Consider the following 18,860-nt stretch of genomic DNA (forward strand, 5'->3'; position numbering starts at 1 on the left):
TTCAGACACATACAGACACATAACACACACATTTGAGCTCCTGGACTGACGATCGACTGATCCACTGGTTATCTACAGTATGTAAACTCAAATAATTACAATGACAGACATGATACTGCAGTCTAAGTGCAAGACAGGAGATGCTAATTATCCATCCACACATGCTGCACATGATCACAGTAACAACTACATAGATGCACACAGGTATAAACCCACCCACCCACCCACACACACACACACACACAAAACACACACAAACAAACAAACAAACAAACACACAGGGTTTACAAGTTAGAGTGAAACATCGATCTATGCTGCTCAAAAAGAAGAAATCACATGAGTTGGTTTTTGACTTTCACATTCTGAATGTTTATTGAATTAAAATCACAGTGTGAAAAGACAATTATCAAGTATCTCTTAAGGAATCACATAAGAAATAATTATATCACTGCATGCACATCTTTCTCTGACGTATTGCTCGACCATATTTTTTTGTTAACGGCGTTCCCACCTCAAGAATAGTGCAGCAGAGCTCCTTCCCAAATAGTTTTTTTTCCCTGGAAATTTAAACTGGCCTTTTTTTGTTTTGTCACAAGCTTGGACACACTCCTGATATTGGTGTTTAGTCCTTACTCTAGATGATGCCACATTGAAATTTATATGATTATATATATAATTTTGAATGATCATTTATACAAATTTTAGGATTATAATAATCACACACTATCTGTGTAAACCACTTTAAACTTTTCACAATGAAACATACTTACAGTTGCTTTTTTTTCTCTATGTAAAGTAGAAATCTTTCATTTAAAAACCGATCCTCCCTTATATTTCCCTCATCTGTGTTATTAATACAAAGCTCTGATTGATGGCCACAACTGGTCTATTATTGTCCATCATTCACCAAATGGAATGAATTAGTTCTGGTCTCTGGACAATTGGATTCTGAGTGAAGATGTGCACACAATGCCAGGCATCTTTTGAGTAAAAAGCTGGTCAGTGTTAAGGCTAAGATAAAACAACCACATTTATTTTTATGAGTAAACTCTCATTGGCAGCACCTTGTAAGCATGTATTAATCACCAATACAATGTTACTACATTCCATATTCTATATTATTTATGATATTTTATGTACTATATATATATATATATATATATATATATATATATATGTATGAATCTTCTACTGTTATAAATAGAAAATGATCCATATATGCATGTCTCTGAGTGAGGTATAACTGAGGTATATCTTTGGTTTTGTGCTGCTTGTCCCACTGGCTGGACAGAGGGAAGCTGAGTGTCATGTGAAACCCAGAGGAAGGAGACGCCTGCTACATTTCCTGTCAAAGCTGGAAGCTGGAAAGCCTAGCAGCTCCGTGAGGGGGAGGGTACCAGGGAGGGGAGAGGGAGACAAAGCAGATGCAGGTTAGATAGCCCTCTCTCACCTCATTTCCTGGGGTCTGCCTTAACATCCAGACAAACTCCAGTACTGCCATGAAGATAGCCACCAGCAGCCCACACACCAACACCACGAAGATACCACCGATGTTCTCCATGCCCAGACCTGGAGACCACAGGATATGGTGGGAGAAGGCAGAGGGATTTGTAGAAGAAATAAAAGGAGGCAAAACAAATTGTTACAAACAAATGATCTGACAAGCCAAATTGAAGCTAAAGAACAAGCAGATGAGGATTAACTGGAGACAGACCTTTAGCACGGTGGTCCTCCTCCTTTGGACACTTGCCACCATCCCACCACTTCCTTTTGAGGATCTCCAAACGATTGTCCTCCTGCATTTTGAGGATGGCCAGGTCAAACTCATCACGGTACACTGACCCTGCAGGGAAGAGAGGCAAAGTTCACAACTGCATAATCCAAAATGTCTCCTTACAAAGTAGCCCCAACTTAAAACTGTACCTTCAGACCTACTTGTTTCCAGTGCAAACACGCTCATTCTGTTAAATCGAACGATATTCTCATGACTTTGTCTTCTGATTTGCAGTGGCAAGTATGCCACACCATTAAAAAACTTTTTCATATCCTTTAAAGATCAAAGGAATTGAAATGTTTACTTTAAGGTATGTTTTCCATCCTGTCTGCAGTTTGAAACCTGTCTACAGTTCAAAAAGTAAGCAAACCCTGTGCTTAAACTCTCAGAGCAGCAAGCGAGTCGTAGGGCAACAGTTCCACATTCAAAAGGAACAATTTTTCATATTTCCTTTTCTCTCGTCCTCTCTTCTCCCATCACAGCGTGGAAACAGCCACTTTATTAAAGTCAAGAAGAAAGTCTCTTTCAGTTTCCACCTTTTGCATCATTCTCCCCCATGATAGCAGCTAATGGTTTGGCTTTTCTGGGCTTTACTTTCAATTACACTCTACAATGTGACGTTTATGGCGTATCCTCCAACTAACATTCCCCCTTCTTCACTACTATATGAATTATACAGTGTATTTAAGCAAAAGCGTGCTGCCTTCATTTTACACTGAACTTCCTTTCCCCTATTAGCCATTGATATCCATCAGGTGTCCCTCCTGTGTGATTTAACTGTTTCTTTATTTTCTTCTTTTATCTTTCCCCTTACTTTTAGTTCTTCTTCCCCCCCTCTAAATTTCCACCCCATCATTCCCCACTCACCCAGTGGCATGCCGATGCCGTAGCCCTTGGTGTCCAGCAGTCCTCCAATCTGAGTCAAGTTGCAGTTCCTCTGGCGGTAGTACTCGTTCATGGTGCTCTCTAGCAAGTAGGCATAGTTGGAGTTGAGGACACGGGCGATGCCCTCCTCCGTGCTCTTCACAAACACGCTGGGCTGTTTTGAGTACATGAAGTTCCACATCCGCTGGTAGGTCTGGTAGCGAGAGTTCTGCACGGCGGCAAGACGCAATCAGGAGAAAAAGTCACAGTCAGATGTGGGACACAGTAAACAAAAGTCTATCGTCGCAGGTACATATTTTATCAGTTCACAAAGGTGGAGATTGGTTTTCATTTGTTTTTCTTTTTCATTTTCTTGACTGATGGATTTATTCAAACTCTCTGACTCTCCAAAAGGTGTGCTGCAGTTAAATGTGAATCCTTTTTCTTTAGCATATCTGTTTCCACTTGAGCAGCTTCAGAGTTTAACATGCCCACCTGTCCTCTACTTTCTCTTGGCCTGTCCTCCCTGAGTTATTTAAGGTCCACTGGACGTGAAAAGCCCAAAGAAAGACAAGGCTAATGTCTCTCTTTCCTTCCCACCATATCATCCTTCACTGTCTCTCCCCCTGTAATACACCCCCCGTTTCTCACACTCTCTCTCCCTCTTCCCTCTTTTTCTCTCTCTCTGAGGTCAGATCTGGAGAGGATGAAATAGGATAGTGTGGGCCTCTCTTAGGGCCCTGGACAGTGCCCCATCTCCCTGAGGAGAACGATATTGAATGGTTGTAGTGAGGACCAGACAAGAAACGGATAAAACCTGTGGTTAGAGGAGGAAGACAGGAGGACAGGGAGGATAACATCACTGATGGCCCATTGATCACTGCAGGCTCTTAGGTGAGTCTGAGCGTATATGCTTGGGTGTGTGGCTGTAATTTAAGAGTGTAAACTATTGTATGCAATGCTGTGTACATCCTCTGACCTGAAAGAAGGTCATTGTGGATCCTCCATGCATGGTGCCATACTCTATTGCCGTCTGATCTGCCAGGTCGTCTACTGACTCTATGGGCACCTCCATCCTCTGGACCGTAAGGAAAGCAGCCAGGTTGGCGGTGTAGGATGAGATGATGATTAATGTGAAGGCCCACCTGTGGAGTAAAGGCAGAGGACAAGGACATATGTATTCACATATAAAAATATGTAAATGGAGACACTGGAGTATGAAGATAGATTGTCTGGGTGAGAGTGAAGGAGGACAAAATACCTGCGCACCTGAGAGGAGGAGACACTGCAGGATTTTCAGTGGATGACGGGGTGGATGGATAAATGGGTGGGTGTGTATAAATAAAGGTGGCAATGCTCGTTTTGGATGAAAGGAAGTGATGCTTGAGCTGCAAAGGCAGACATACACACATATGCGCATGCACAACTGCCATCACTATTTCATCTTAAAACCTGATGTCCTGGTAATGTGGAATGAAGTTTCAAGATCACATGAAAGATATATAGAGATGTATTCCATGATGGAGCAATTTGCACAAAAATGTTTGTGTGTCTCTGTAGCCAATACTGACCACACTCCACTGACACAACGTGTGGACAGAGCTCTGGGAGCAATGGTGGATCCTTGCTGCATGAAGCCTCCAACAGGGAACCAGAAACTGTTGCCAAGTGAGTACTGGTTGATCAGCAGGTTACAGCGACCTTTTAGACACGGGTGGGGGTTGTACCACTCATAAGGCGTCAATCTGGCGGGGAACAAGACAATGGGGTTAGGCAACAGAGAGAGTCTGAGGAGGAATACAGCCAAGAGCGGGGATGGGAAGTTGGATTAAGTATTCTGACAAGAGAAAATCTCAAGAGGCAGGGAGCGAGCGAAATGGAGAAAGAAAGGGAGATAGACAAGGAGCAAAACAACTCTAACAGTCAACTGAGTACAAAGTCACCTTGGCTCTCTGGAGAGCGAACCAACCTGCTTTTCATTCCCCACGTGCTGCCTACTTAAGCAGCGGGGGTGAAGGGAATGTAATTGGTATGTCCCAATGGTGCTGCATGAAGCCAAAGTTGTGTGACAACTCTGTTACATGCTAAATTGCAATAGTGTTAAAACTACGGCGTACTTTCCTCCTGATCTGCTGAAATTAACAAAAAATTTACAAAAGAAATTAAGACAGCATGTAAAGGTCGTAAATGAACAACGTCAATTTTTATAAAACACTGGCTGTGAAAAACATCCATTCCTAAATCAAGTGGGTATGTTTCAAAGTTTCAGATGCTAAGTTTCCCCGGAGTGTGTTTACTTGCTGAGCTGTGGTAGAGGAATAACAACACAAAGAAAGAATTACATTCTATACAGACTATAACTCTGGCAGGTACACACATATGATTTGATTGAAACCTATTCTATTCTATTATATTATATATTAGCTTCTCTAGCTGAACTTTTTTGTCCTGTCACATTGGATTCTTTGTGGCCAGTCTAGATAGGAAAGACAATTTTGAAAACTTTGTCAGAGTTATACATTTGCCTGGCCAGGGACTGATCATTTGCTTTTAGATCAGGTTAGATGAAAAATAACATTTGCATTTTTGCTAAAGTTTCTTCATAAGATACAATGTCATTTAATAAGGTTTCCATTGTATAGCAATAACAACTTGCAGTGGCAGTTGTGCCAGTACCCTCCCTGACCAGCAGGTGTCAGTCTGACGCTAGAGACCCATCACTGGGAAGAGAACATCTATTTCACCGTGCTGAGGAAGATCAACTGGAGAGACTGAGGAGAAACTGAGAAACAGAAACCTGAGACACCTGTTTCCTCCTCCGTATAACCCCCATACAAATCTGTTTGTGTTTTTAGTCTCTGTACTGTTACCCCTCTTTTGTCTCTCATTGTTCTCTCTCATCTGTACAGAGTGTATTTTACTGGTGAGCTCTTTACCTGGCCACCAGAAAGAGGACGCAGCTGACAGCCAAGTAGGCCAGAAGCATGAAGAGCCAGACTCCAGGGGAGAAGGGATCCAGGAAGGAAAAATAGCCGGGCCTACGTCCCTGAAACACACACACACACACACACACACACACACACACACACACACACTACAGGGTTACAATCATTAAAGCCTTCACAGACCGTTTAACACTGTGATCCCATGTTCAAATCACACAAGCCTGCCCAACGTGGAGGTGAGAAATTAAATACTTTCTTGTAAAGGTGTAGATCAACCAATTAGCATGTGGAAAAAAAACCCATCTAAGTCTCTAATATCACTTTTATACAGTGAATAGCAAGATTAATTAAAAAGAAATGTTGCTGAATTTCAGTGTTGATTCTTTTACCCCAGGCCCAATTTGGTCCCTGTTAAACAATATTTAGTGCCGCCTGTGTAATTTGGAAAAGATGAAAAAGGTGACTGGGACAGTAAATAAAGGGATTTTGATGTGATAAGCATAGATTTCCCTGTCCTAAACTGATAGCACTATAATTATATGAATCTCATTTGCATGTAAACATTCAGATCAACATTGTATGAAAGCACAAACTCAGTCTCCCATGAATTGTCAACAGAGTGGCACAGGGCTGTATATTGATACAACATCACAGATAAGAGGTTTTATTTCCCGGGTTCTGGCACTGAAAAAATAAACTAACTATTTCCACACTATGTCCTCTTAATTGGTATATAGTTTGATTTTAGATGAAATGATATTTGATATAGTATTAGGTCCAATCATAAAGAACAATTAGAGGTCATAATTATGACCAGAGACAAAGACAACAGTAACAATTTTTGCTGTCCACAAGGTTGCATGTAGTAGAGAGAGAAAGATCAAATAATCAACTAAACCATTACAGCTATATTAAATAGAAATTCATTTCTGTGACCTATAGTTGACTTTCTGTATGACTGGGAGCGTACATTATGGAAGGAAAGGAAAAGAGATTAATAGCTTTGGCTTTGGCAGAAAGGCTAGCTGTGCTGAAGCAGCAATGGACTGTTATGTATCAGTTTGGATTGGTAACCAGTGGTGTAGGAGATAAAGTGGCTGAAATTGCGATGGCAGCTTGTATACCAATGGGAATATAAGGGCTAATTCCTAATGTTTCGTTATCCAGCACCAACAGCTATTGTCCTTTAAATGAAACCAATTACCGGGGAACCAGGGTCAAGTATCAGAGTCATTGTCTGAGCTTATTTATGTGTTTGTGTGTGTGTGCTCATTTTTCTTATGTGCATGTTCAGTATAGCCTGGCTGACCGAACATCAGCAAGCAAATATTAGCTATTTACATGAAGATGCACGTTCACCATCCGTTAATGAGTATGAAATGGAGGGGGCTGTCAGGGCCAGCAAGACAATTAAATAGTGGAGGTGATCAAACAACCAACTGTGCAAGTGTTGTTATGAGAGGGAAGCAATTCATCATGTAAAAATTCCATATCTCCCATTTCTGTGTCAACAGGCGGCAGGCTGGAGCCCACCTGAACAAGCCCACACTTTCATACAAAAATACTCAATTAGATCGTCCTAGGGGACATCATGCAGGCCGTAACACTGCAGTAATACATTTTTGAGGCCGTCCAAAATTAAATTTGCAGCAAGAGGGTAAAATTATTTTGGTGGGCATTTGTTATGATAAACGAATCCCCATTTAGACTTGCGCAGAGATGAAAACTCATTAACACACGTCTGTAATCACTTGCATATTAGCCTGACTGAATAAAATAGGAGTGGTGCAGAAAGCAGGAGACAAGAGCAAGATTCAGTGTAATTTTTTGCATGATTCAAATCAGTCTGCCATTCTTAATGTCTGCCTTTCTATCTGTAGAGTGTAATGCTCATGATGATGATGATAGCCGTCTGAAAATAGAACAATGAAGTGGTGAAACACACACTGGCCATCTCTGAGGTCCGGAGATACTACTGTAAAGTGAGCATCACTGCCAAGCTGCCTTTAGTTGGCACTGGCATTATATGTCAGCAGTATATGCTGACATGCGTCCTCCTGTTGCATGCTGAACCAGCGTTTTGTTAATTGTTTGCCCTGCTTGTCCACATCTTAAGCTCCCACCAAGGTGCTATTATTAAGATGAAGAGAGCAGAGCTGCAGAGACCTGGGACCCCCATGCTAACAGATGGTGGAGAAGTGAAGGTACAGAAGAGTAGCTCAGAAATAGAGACAGAGAGAAAGGTAGGAAGAGACAGAGATCACAAAGACAACAGGAAAAAGGTAGGAGTTGCACGCTGCTGAGAAGTCTTGACTCTGGTGCTGTATTATGTGTGCTTTAAGACTCAGAGACAAAAGTTGTATGTTTTCAGGAGTTGGAGGGGAAATTATCCATGGTGAGGCTGCAAGAGACGCACTAATGAGCACACAGAGATTCAGGTAGGCTAAAATGTGTTAAAATTCTGTGTGTATGTTTCTAAGAGGCGTTCAGGATATTTAGGTCTTTTAGTGCCTTTCAGGTCAGTGGTTTGATTTTAATGCAGTAACGTTGCTTTTCTCCACTTCACTTCATAAACCTACTGTACACTACCTGCCCTAAACCAGCACCAAACAGCAAACAGACAAAGCCTTCAATCATGTTATGAGTGTTGCCATTTCATAATTTGTCCACCAGTGGGCACTCCACAACTCCCCTGTTGGCAACACACATGTTCTGAACACAGCAAATCCACCAAATATCCCATATGGGTTGGGCTCTATTAGTGACTAGCTGGTGAACATAGTGGAGCATTTAACAGATAAAAATAAACAGATATTCCCCTCCGGAGTTGGGAAGATCAAAATAGAGCTAAGAGGAGTGTGAAGACTGGACTTACAATTATCAGGTTCCAAATGAATACTAATGTTTCTCCTTGTCTGCTTAATGTGTAAATACTGCAACCTTTTGTTGTTGTTTATAAACCATAATTAGTTTATAAAGGTAATAATGAACCAATGTTGTGTCTACAGCTTACTGGGCTGTTAATGCAGGTTTAACTTAACTTCATGTTTACCTTTGCTTTGGCACAGCTTTCTGAGTTCACAGTACAATGTTCACTACTGAAATCGTGGAGGTGGCCCATAGGACAGGCTGGCTGACTCCTGTTTCCTTTGATGTTAGGAAATTACGGAACAGTGCATCTGTCCTTCACAGGGACTTATCTCTGATTCATCTCTGCAATTGAGGTTTCAGTGTCACTGACGTTTGCACAGTTATGAATAACTTATGTATGCACATATTGAATGTATTAAGGAATTTATAAATTATCAGTGATAATTTAACTTGAGAGCACAGTTAAAAAAACAACAAGTAGCTCCCGTCCCTCCAAATGGCCCAGGATTATTGCTTTAAACAGTGAGCTCATATAAGTGGTCTGCTCTCTCTTCATTTTGGAAAGTGAGTCTGTGTGCGCGAGACAGACTGTATGTGTGCTTGTGTTTTAAAGCTTATCAGCAGCTGTCTATGCTGTCAGTTATCTGCAGCCGGGCAGATACAGTATGTGCTTGGGCAACCCAGTGCACAGGGAGCACTGGTGCTGAACACATAGGAAGCAGGTAGTTGACATCCAGCTGGGGAAAACCCAGCAGCCATGGCTAATCTGGTAGTTACTGTATAATGGGAGATATACACTTGGAGGAGACCGACGACTCCAGAACTTTGACAGAATGACCACACAAATTAGTAGTAGTTAAGGTACCTTGGTGCATGAGTTAGATAATAAAAGTAAAGCTGCCACAATGAACTGATTTCATTAGAACAAGCACCAAACCATGTGAATATATAAGTATACATTATAGCCACAGGTTGCCTTAGCTCTTCAGACATAAACCCTTGCTGCCGTGTTTAAATTATTTTTATTACAGGCAGGGGAATCATTTTATAGAAGTTTATTATTGCGTTAAGATGATAAGAGGGCATAAGGCAAATCAAAGGACGGAAGAGAATGCAGACGAGGTACAGAGGGCGAAACATCCTTTAAGACCCATTTTTATGAGTACATCTCAACAAATAGAATAGCGAGGAATTGCCTATTAGAGTATGTGTGTGTCCCGCAGATGAAGAGCTCATTCATTTTACCTTGCACTGCCCTTGTTCTCTCTCAACTTCCCATTGTTCTTCCTTCACCTCCCCCCCAGGATTACCTGCATGCCAGGGTGGCTGAAGGAGCTGGTGAGGTTATCCACTCAAGGATTTCACCTAGTCATTGTGCCTCTTGGTATTCATACCACAGTGTTGCCCCCTGAGACTGCCTGCCTGAATACTGACTCACTGAAGGAGACTTCCCATTGTCATTTCAAACCGTACTCTCTCCTGCTCACTTCTCTGGTCTCATTTCTACGTCTTCTCTCCAACCCTTCCACTTCTCTTTCTACCCATGCTCATACTCTTTTATATAGACTTTCTTCCTTTCTCACTCCCCCACCTACTGTCTTCTTTCTGGGCTCTTTGATAGTGTGTGCATTTCTAATTGTGTCAGAGCAGACGCTGTCAGCAGTTATGGTGGTTGAGATAGCTGCAGGGGCAATCTGTGGAGAGCAGTTGATTTGGCAGAGAGGTCACAGGGTCGTATACACAACAACATCATGCTGCCTCTTGGACTCACCCTATGTTTGTTTTGTACACGGGTGTGACAGTGCATGTCTTTGTACTGTTATGTGTGTATGCAGGTATGTGAAACTATGTGAGCCTGTCTATCTGTGTGTACAGGGCTACATGTGTTTGTGACGGTGTAATTTTGTCTGAGGTTGTGTGTGGCCAGAGAGTCAATAAAGCTCTGTATGCTGAGCTCTGCCCTCAGGGCAGCTGCTGACTCTGACACGGCTTCCACACAGCCCTAATTAACTCCTATGTCTAATTAAGCATCGCTCTTACACACACACACACACACACACACACACACACACACACACAGACACGGACACGGACACGGACACAGAAACACACACACAGGAAATGTTTAAATGATGGAAGTGGCACAGATATGAAGGACCACAGAGTGTGGGATCCTGGGGTTACAGCACAGATGATGAATGTAATGGGAGTGATGGTTTTTATGAGAAGAGGCTGACAGTAGCTCTAGGTTATGTCTGGGTTCATAACCCTGATGTTAAATTCACACATTTTACTGGCTGCTGCGGTGAAAGGTGTGCTCTTTGATTTGTGTGTGAAAGCAAATCAAATGTATTTATTTGGCCTCAAACCACATGCATGTCTCAAAGGACCCCCATATACAGCAATTCATGGCTGTATACGGACCAACAACAAATCTCCAACCAACCACAAAATAGTCAGGCAAGACAGCTAGAGAACCTACAGGTAGAGCTTGTCTTCTGCAGACAAGCTGCATGCTGCCCTGTCCTTCTTCCTATACTTTTTATTTCAATATGGTGTCTTGGAAATCATCTAACAGAAGGAGAACCAGATCCCCTGTCATTTTGTGTATTGTAAAACACTGACACAAAATCATGTGATAGGTAATTAAGTGTTGTGATTTGTTGCTGTGCTGAAAGCTCCACAGAAAAGTTCACTATGACAGTTTTTAGAGTGGAGGAACCATTGGAGTTTCACTCCAGGCGTCTTGTTTCTTTCTGCTGTTTCATTCAGGAAATGAATGCTGCCCCTGGTCTGTGCTTAAACGCGGTGATGCTCGGGAAACAGTACGAGATAGCTTTTTAATATATAGGATTCATTTTCCCAACAGTAGTATGTCTTTTACTATATTGTTGTTAGAGAAAATATTGCCCATATCGATTGACTCAGAATGTGAATAAGTGTCACAGACATAACAAACAAAAAACAAAAAACACAAAGATGCATAATAAATGAGGAAAACAGTGTGTGTAAGAGACAGACAGACATACATTCTGACAAAGAGGAGAGAGATGGAGATTAAATGGCTGAGGGTAATTAATACCCAACAGGTGCCTTTATTTTATTGCATTAGCCATTCTTATTGATCAGACTGAAATTTTCATTTAAAGTTTGAAATAAGCAGCAACCCCCTTGTAGAAATCACTGTGCCTCAGATCAATAGTTAGTGGATTAGAACTAAACAAGTGCAGTTACAGAAATTCAAATATCGAATTTTAGAGCCATGCTGAGGGACCGCCCTGAATCAAATCTGAGAAAATGCCAAGGGGCAGTGGCGGAGTAAAGAGGGCATGAGGAAATGATGGTGGGAGAGAGAGAGAGACAAAGACAAAGGACACCTGTCTTCAGTTTCCATCTTATCTGGTACCATTCTCTTTACTCTCGTTATCTTTTCAGAAATGCCAGTGCTTTATCTTAATACCGACTTTCTTATTGACCTCTTCCCCAGGGATCTGGCGTCAACTGGGTCAAGTCTGTGCTAATTCAACTCTGTAACGCGGCGTGCCAGCCCCGAGGGACATCAGCTCCATATCACCTCCTCATGATGCCACCTGCCTGCCTGCCTCCTACTTCAGAGGTGATACGCGACTCAGCAGCCCATTTAACGCCACACCTGCTGTGAACATCGATTGATTCTCCCTAACTGTTGCCGCTCAATTGAGTCCCTTACTGCTACACCTATTAGCGCTGTGCGCTGACTATGGCAAGGTGAGAAGGAGGGAGGTTTACAAGAGGGGGAGACGGGAGCAAGAGGGAATGTGAGTATGATGTCCCAGAATTCAGCACTCTATTTAGTCTTTGATTGGAAAAGGTTAACCTGGGACAGCTGTTGTTTCCCCTGAGTCTGCAACATTCAGCGCACACCCCTTTATCTATTTCCGGTTGCCTTTCGGGGACAAATAAGTTGAATGTTGAAAGTTGAAGTTGAGTAAACGCCCTTCTGGGATGCTACACTAATGTTAACTAGCGCACGTGCCAGAACGCCTCAGTGAGACTGTGGCCACTGCCGTACTGGGCCCTGCTGCTTCACCTTGGGTTTTGGGGGGTCTGATGATTAATGGGCCACTGACTCTGCACACACTGGCCCATTTTCACCTGCACTGCTGTTGCTTCACTGTTTCTTGCTTGGGCTTGCTCTCTGCGGAGCATGGATGGTGATGCTTGTGTGAATAAGATGGCCAAACCCAATCAGAGGGCAAGCAGAAAACAACTATGAAACTGCTGCGATCATCAGGAAGTTCACACAGCAAAACACGCCATCTGGTGCTGGCAGGATGGGGGGGACACAGCAACAGACAGAGGAAATGGGGAAACGCAGGACAAGTGAAGAAAACTGGACACTATGAAAAAGTTGGGACTGCAGGGACAGATAGGAAAGGATGTTAAGAAGATAAAGAAGAAGCAAGAAAGCGAGACTAAGGGTTGGAGGAAAGGAGGACAGAGGGAAGAGGAGGGTATAGCCTTGAAAACACACAGATGCAGGGGGAAAGAAGTAGCTATAAGGTGCAAAATAGTAGAGTTTGTGGAAGGATTTAGACAAACTAAGAGAGATAGACTCCAAAGGCCAAAAGGGAGAGTGGTTCTTTTCCAGCCATTAGAAAAAGCTGACAGCCTGCTGTGGTATGTCCGCAAGCTGTAAGAGAGCCAGTTCGATCGGTTAGTGTTGGGTGTGTGTGTGCGGGGCTGCTGGGAGGTAACTCACCAGGTGGACACGGTACATGATGCTGATGCCGAGGGTCATGAAGGGCTTGGAGAAGTCGATGACCTTCTCACGCTCTGCTGTGATGGTGAGGCCTGCGACTGCCAGGTCAGCTTTCTGAAACGCAGAAGGCGAGTAGAATCAATCACATCATGTAAACACACAGCCAAAGGCATACTGAATATCGCCTTGATGACCTAACATACACTGTATGTTGTGAATTCCCTCTGTGGCCCCCGTAATTGGAGTAAATGACTCCAGATGTACTCAGGTGAAGACTGATCACTCACCTGGCATTCAGGTGTCTCCAGTCCTGCCTCACTCATGCGTTACTGACAATCTAAGTTACCCTCTTGACAGTTTATTGTTTGAATTATGTTTGTGACCATTCTACCTCATTCATGGGTAGCATGATTTACAGTATTGGTTATTGTTTTATGCATTTGTTTATTTGGTTATAGTGGCGAAAACTTTGAGGCTGTTAAATGGCCAACTATTCCTAAACCAGCACATGCATTGATTAGAGAAAGGCTACTTCAATATGTTTAAGACACAACCAATAATTGAAGTGCTTGAAAAGGAGACGAGGACGACATAAGAAGAGGGCTACTAGATGGTAATTCCCTAATAATGCCCCTTTGTCCACTAATAGTACTATCTGTGGTGAGGATAATCCAGCATTGACGCTGTGTTAGTGTGTGTGTGTGTGCGTGTATAGGGCACAAGAGAGCTCAGGATAACCATTGTGGCCGGCCACGGGAACACTGTCATGACAAATCACTAGACAAAGCAGAGGGTGGTAAAACACACACTTAGCAACACACACACACGTACAAATGGTCAATGCACGCTGAATACTGGATGGCTCCCTACTAATAATACAGGCCAGCAAAGTGCAACTGCAAGGGATTTTTCATCTCCCTGAGGAGCAAAGAGTGAAAGCAGCAACGCACTGATCTTTGTCCGCTGCAAGAGAACTAAGAGGATTGGGGAGACGGGAGAGGAATGGGATGATGAGTGAGGAGGAAGGAGCTCTGCTGCAGCAATGCAGACGCCACAATGCTTAGGAAAGATAGCCAGGGAAAGGGGCATCTGACATCCATGAAAGAGCGTTTTTCGCCACAACATCCATTTGGACGTGATGTGAATATGGATATGTTTTCTTTTACTTAATTATTTTAACCTTTAGAACAAGTGTAAAACGCTACCAAACATTGAGAGATTCAACTAAAAGCCTCAATCCCACTCTGCTTCTGTGCTTCAATTAGTGATTTACATTTAAAATTTCCACCTCTTTTATCTCGCCCCAGACTACACTCCACTCTGAAGCCTAATGTCTGCTGTTGCCCTATCCGAGCCTATCCTCAGCCCGCAAGGCTTTGACCCTCCATCATCAGCTGTGCCCAGCCTCCTCCTTGTCTTTCCTCTCTCTCTCTCTCTTCATTTAAAAGTCTGCTCCCGGTGCCAGAAGGAAGCCACACGCAGAGAACAACCATCCAGGCAATTTAAACAAAGAAAGTTACTGAACACCCGCGTGCGTCGTAACAGCCACTGAAATATTTATGTGATGATAGAACATTAATATTGATTACTGGATTCCTCTGCCTGCCTTCTGTTATGCCTTCTAGTATAACTGTAATACTAAAACACTGTAATGTCAGCTGTTCAATATTGCATCACACCTGTTTCCACTTCCATTCAATCATATCATGCTAACCTGGTAAAAGAGGACAAAATAACACTTGAACTTGAATGTGAGGGATGAATTAAATATATAGATGTAGCATTTGACTTCAAGAGTAGCCTTTGGAGATGATGTGTGTTCTCTAACTGCAGCACTTGTGGATTGTGGATCCAGGAAATACTGTAGTTTGGTCTGGGTTCCTCCTGGCATGTCTCATCGTTAGCTCATGCTGTCTGACACCCGTCAAACTAATCACCCTCACACAGTGAAATACTGAGTCTTAGTCTGAATAGTACAGGCAGGGACCCAGGTATCTGTTGTCTGGAATAACCTCAGGCTGCTACCAAGTGTATGTTTCATATCCTTTCAACTTACCCATTAAACTTGCAACTGTGGCTGTTCCTATGTTTTCTTTCACAATCTTTTTACTCATCATTCCTTCCTAAGCCCCTATCCAAACAAGCCCAAGCCTTTCTGTCCACTGTGGAACATCCCTCCAGAGGTACCCCCCCAATTCCATGACAAATCCCTCTCAAGCACGTCTTGTCTTTTTGTGCGTCCCCCCCACCACGATGCCACTCCACAAGCGCAAGCTACTGTCAGAGACACATGTTAACTTCAGCCATGGCCGTTCTGAAGGTCAGCCCACCACGGGCAATTTACAGGGGATGAGGGCGGTGGCAGGCTGTGACAATAACAAGAGCAGGCACTCCTTGCTTTACATACTTAATGGCTTTGCCCTCCATTAGCCCAAAGAATTAAGACAGATCACCTCTTAGGATCAGCTCAATCCCTTTCTACGTCATTCCACTTTTTTATCTTCCTTGCCCAAGCCTTCCTCCTCCTTTTTTACGCCTGTTTCACTTCTTTTCCTCCTTCTCTTCTCCCCTCAGCACCCTTATATAACCATATCTGCCTGTTAACAGCTACATACAGCGTGGCTGGAAGAGTGTAAGACCTCAGTTAGAGATTTAACAGCAACAACACAGACTGATTCAGGAGGAAAAAGTCTGTTAAGGTCAGTTCAGAAGGCTTATGGAAAGGAGCTGACAGGGAACAAGCCACCAACAAGCCGTGACTGTTTTTGGAAAATACAATGCTTAAGCTGAAAAGGCCAACTGCTGAATGAAAAAAAAAATAGTTTATGACAGTTTATGACAGCTGTGAACTGTATGAGAGCGGAGCAATACACTTTTGTGTTTGTGAATGTGAGTATATGACATCCACAGTATATAATGTGATGAATCTGATACGTTATGGTTGTAGGGCTTGTTTGCAGGCTACACCTCAGTGTGTGCATGTGTATATATAACGTACCCTTGAGATGAGCTCCCCGACCATGCCAGTCCATGTTCCATTGGCTCCAGGAACCCCGTACAGTCTGTCCCCCACCAGACGGATGCGATACTTGAACTTGAGAATATCTGCCAGCTCCTTCAGCATGTCCACACAGAAGCCTTCGTAGCGGTCATTTCCCTCCAGTTCTTGGTGGTTTGGCCGCAGCATCACATACGGATTCTCCTGAAGAGAAAAAGATAACACATGTAGACAGCACATATCTAACTGATTGTGTGTAAGAAATCCATACTGAGCCTAGGCCAGATCTATCTCTTGAAAGCCCCCTAATTTTATGTAAACGTAGCACTAAATCGCTGCAGTACCTCCTTAACGTTTAATGTGATTGCTTTACAGAACCAAACTATTTTACAGAATGGGAAAGGGAAGAATGGTGGCAGCATCCCATATGTCCTCTGGAGGTCACAGTTCACATCAGGTTTACTGCCTTCAATAAAAAACGAGATTTGTGGATTTGAAGCAGAGCCAGGCACTAAAATAGGGAAGAGACAGGGGTGTGCTAATCCTGCAAAAAGTGGATAAGAAACAAAGGCAGTTTCTCTCTCACACACACACACACACACACACACCTATTTACAACCTGTCTTTTAGAGAACCAACTCTCTGTTCGGCTGTCTCTTTATTTATGTCTTGTTTTGTCATTTAGTTGATGTTGTGGGACGATTTAAAGAGCCCAGAAGTGATGTATTTTGGTGACACCCTTATTGTGCTATTTTTCAAATAATGCATCTGTCAAAATGGTGTGCTCGAGCTCCACTACATCATAAAAAAGACAGTGTTATGTACCACTTTGCTCTTGCTCTATCCCTGCACTCAGCCTGTGAATCCAGCCAAAACTAACTTGCTGTGGCAACACGACATCAGATAACGATGATTAACAGGTCTAAGCATTTGCCTGTGCGACACACTTTTCTCTCTTTTTAAAATTAAACAAAAGGAATATAAAGTTGTGGTATCTTTATTGTTGCAGATACAAGCTTCATTTAGCATCTTTCTTAACAACACAAGTTTGTGTGCTTACGCATATAGGGCCTGATTTACTAACATCCCGAATAAATAGTACTAAATTGCGTGTGCATTCTAAAATATTGAACGTGCAATTTTAGTACCTGTTATGGGTGATTTACTAAGAATTAGTGCAGAGATGACAACAGGAGCAAACACAATGGAGGTGGGAGTATTTAAATGAGGGGTTTGCGTGTTTTAATGGTTTCCGCCAAGGAGAGTTGGGAGGGAAAGCAGCCACAGTGTAAAAACCTTGGTTTGTTTCGTTCAGTGTGTCCCGAGTATGTGGAAATCGTATGTACCTGCCCATCCTGCCTGAGATTGCACTAAGTACTTGGGACAGAACACCTGGAAAAACTGCTTTAGAAAACCCCAGCAGAAACAGCTACAGTATGCTGGAATGACCCAGGCGCGAGGAAATGCCAGCAGATCGTGCTTCATCCAGCCAGAGGAAACAATCACCGACCGTCCACACCTTGCCCGGTCGCTCCGCGATCTCCTGTCCCTGGCCCTGTACACACCCTCTTGGATACCTGCAATGGGTTGTGTCGCTATATTACGACCAGCACGCTGTGAACAGTTGGTGATCGTTCCCTTTGGATGGATGAATTTTACGCGTGATCTGTGCACTCTGCAGATGGGGGCTCTCTGCAGCGCCAGGCAACTTTCTAAACTCTTCCATCTCACAAAGGAAAGAAATCAGGTCGAAACGAAATTTACTTTATTGGCATGAATGTTAAAACAACAGTATAGCGCATCACTCCAACCAACAAATTAAAAACTGCTTCTTCCAACTAAGGAACATATCCAAACTAAGATTGCTGGTGTCAAAGATAGAATTAGAGATGATCATCCAATGCCTTCATATCCTCCCGTTTAGATTATTGTAATAGTCTTTTTACATGCATGAGTAATAAAGCACTCACTCACCCCCAAGCTGTCCAGAACTCAGCTGCTAGACTCTTAACACATACAAGCAGAAGAGCACACATTACTCCAGTCCTATCATCCCTTCACTGGCAGCCAGTTCATTTTAAAATTCACTTTATAATCTTGGTCCTTACTTGTGTTACATGGTCAAACTCCCTCTTACATTTCCGACCTGTTACTGTGTGGTTTCTTTTAAGAAGCAGCTGAAGACTCTGTTATTCAAACAGGCGTTTGCTAAACATTAAGCTTTGTTTTAAAGTTGTCTGTCATATGTCAATGTGTTTCTGGTATTTAGCTAGAACTGTATTTTGTTGTTTTATTGTGAAGCACCTTGTGATTTTATCTGTGAAAAGTGCTATATAAATAAATTTTACTTACTTACTTACTTATTGCCAAAGCTAAAGGAAAATACAACTAAATTCTATTCATATAGTTCATTGAATAAATAAAATAAAATAATTGTATTTCTATATATTAGATATAGAATAATATTATCTAATATTGTTAATTTCTCTACATTTTCTTTCATTATGGCTGTGTCTCCTTCTGGCAACATTAACAGAAGTAATCTCTGCGCAACACTTGGCGGTTTGCACCTTCCTTTCAAACGTATTAAATACAGAGGCTGTTGCACTCACATGAAATTGCATTTAGGCTTGGTAGATCACAGTGTGTGTAGGAAATAAATGTATT

The 18,860-nt window shown here is 42.6% G+C and overlaps 1 protein-coding gene across 3 annotated transcripts in view; it reads right to left on the reverse strand.

Moving 5' to 3' along the window:
* grik4 (glutamate receptor, ionotropic, kainate 4) overlaps positions 1–18,860 on the reverse strand; it is a 178,877-nt gene that overhangs the window by 5,144 nt on the left and 154,873 nt on the right. For 2 of the 3 annotated variants that reach the window (XM_038693892.1, XM_038693893.1), the window contains 8 exons: positions 16,194–16,397; positions 13,196–13,309; positions 5,575–5,684; positions 4,210–4,383; positions 3,618–3,783; positions 2,642–2,867; positions 1,715–1,843; positions 1,451–1,569 (listed from right to left, as the gene is read on the reverse strand). In XM_038693892.1, coding sequence (XP_038549820.1) covers positions 1,451–1,569; positions 1,715–1,843; positions 2,642–2,867; positions 3,618–3,783; positions 4,210–4,383; positions 5,575–5,684; positions 13,196–13,309; positions 16,194–16,397 — 1,242 coding nt within the window. Of the gene's footprint in view, positions 1–1,450; positions 1,570–1,714; positions 1,844–2,641; positions 2,868–3,617; positions 3,784–3,899; positions 4,027–4,209; positions 4,384–5,574; positions 5,685–13,195; positions 13,310–16,193; positions 16,398–18,860 lie in introns of those variants that run through there. The other variant, XR_005440616.1, reaches the window with a different exon arrangement.

This window comes from Micropterus salmoides, unplaced genomic scaffold (genome assembly GCF_014851395.1).
Source record: "Micropterus salmoides isolate LMB-PRFRI ecotype aquatic unplaced genomic scaffold, ASM1485139v1 Ms_hic_scaffold_3, whole genome shotgun sequence".
NCBI lineage: Eukaryota > Metazoa > Chordata > Actinopteri > Centrarchiformes > Centrarchidae > Micropterus > Micropterus salmoides.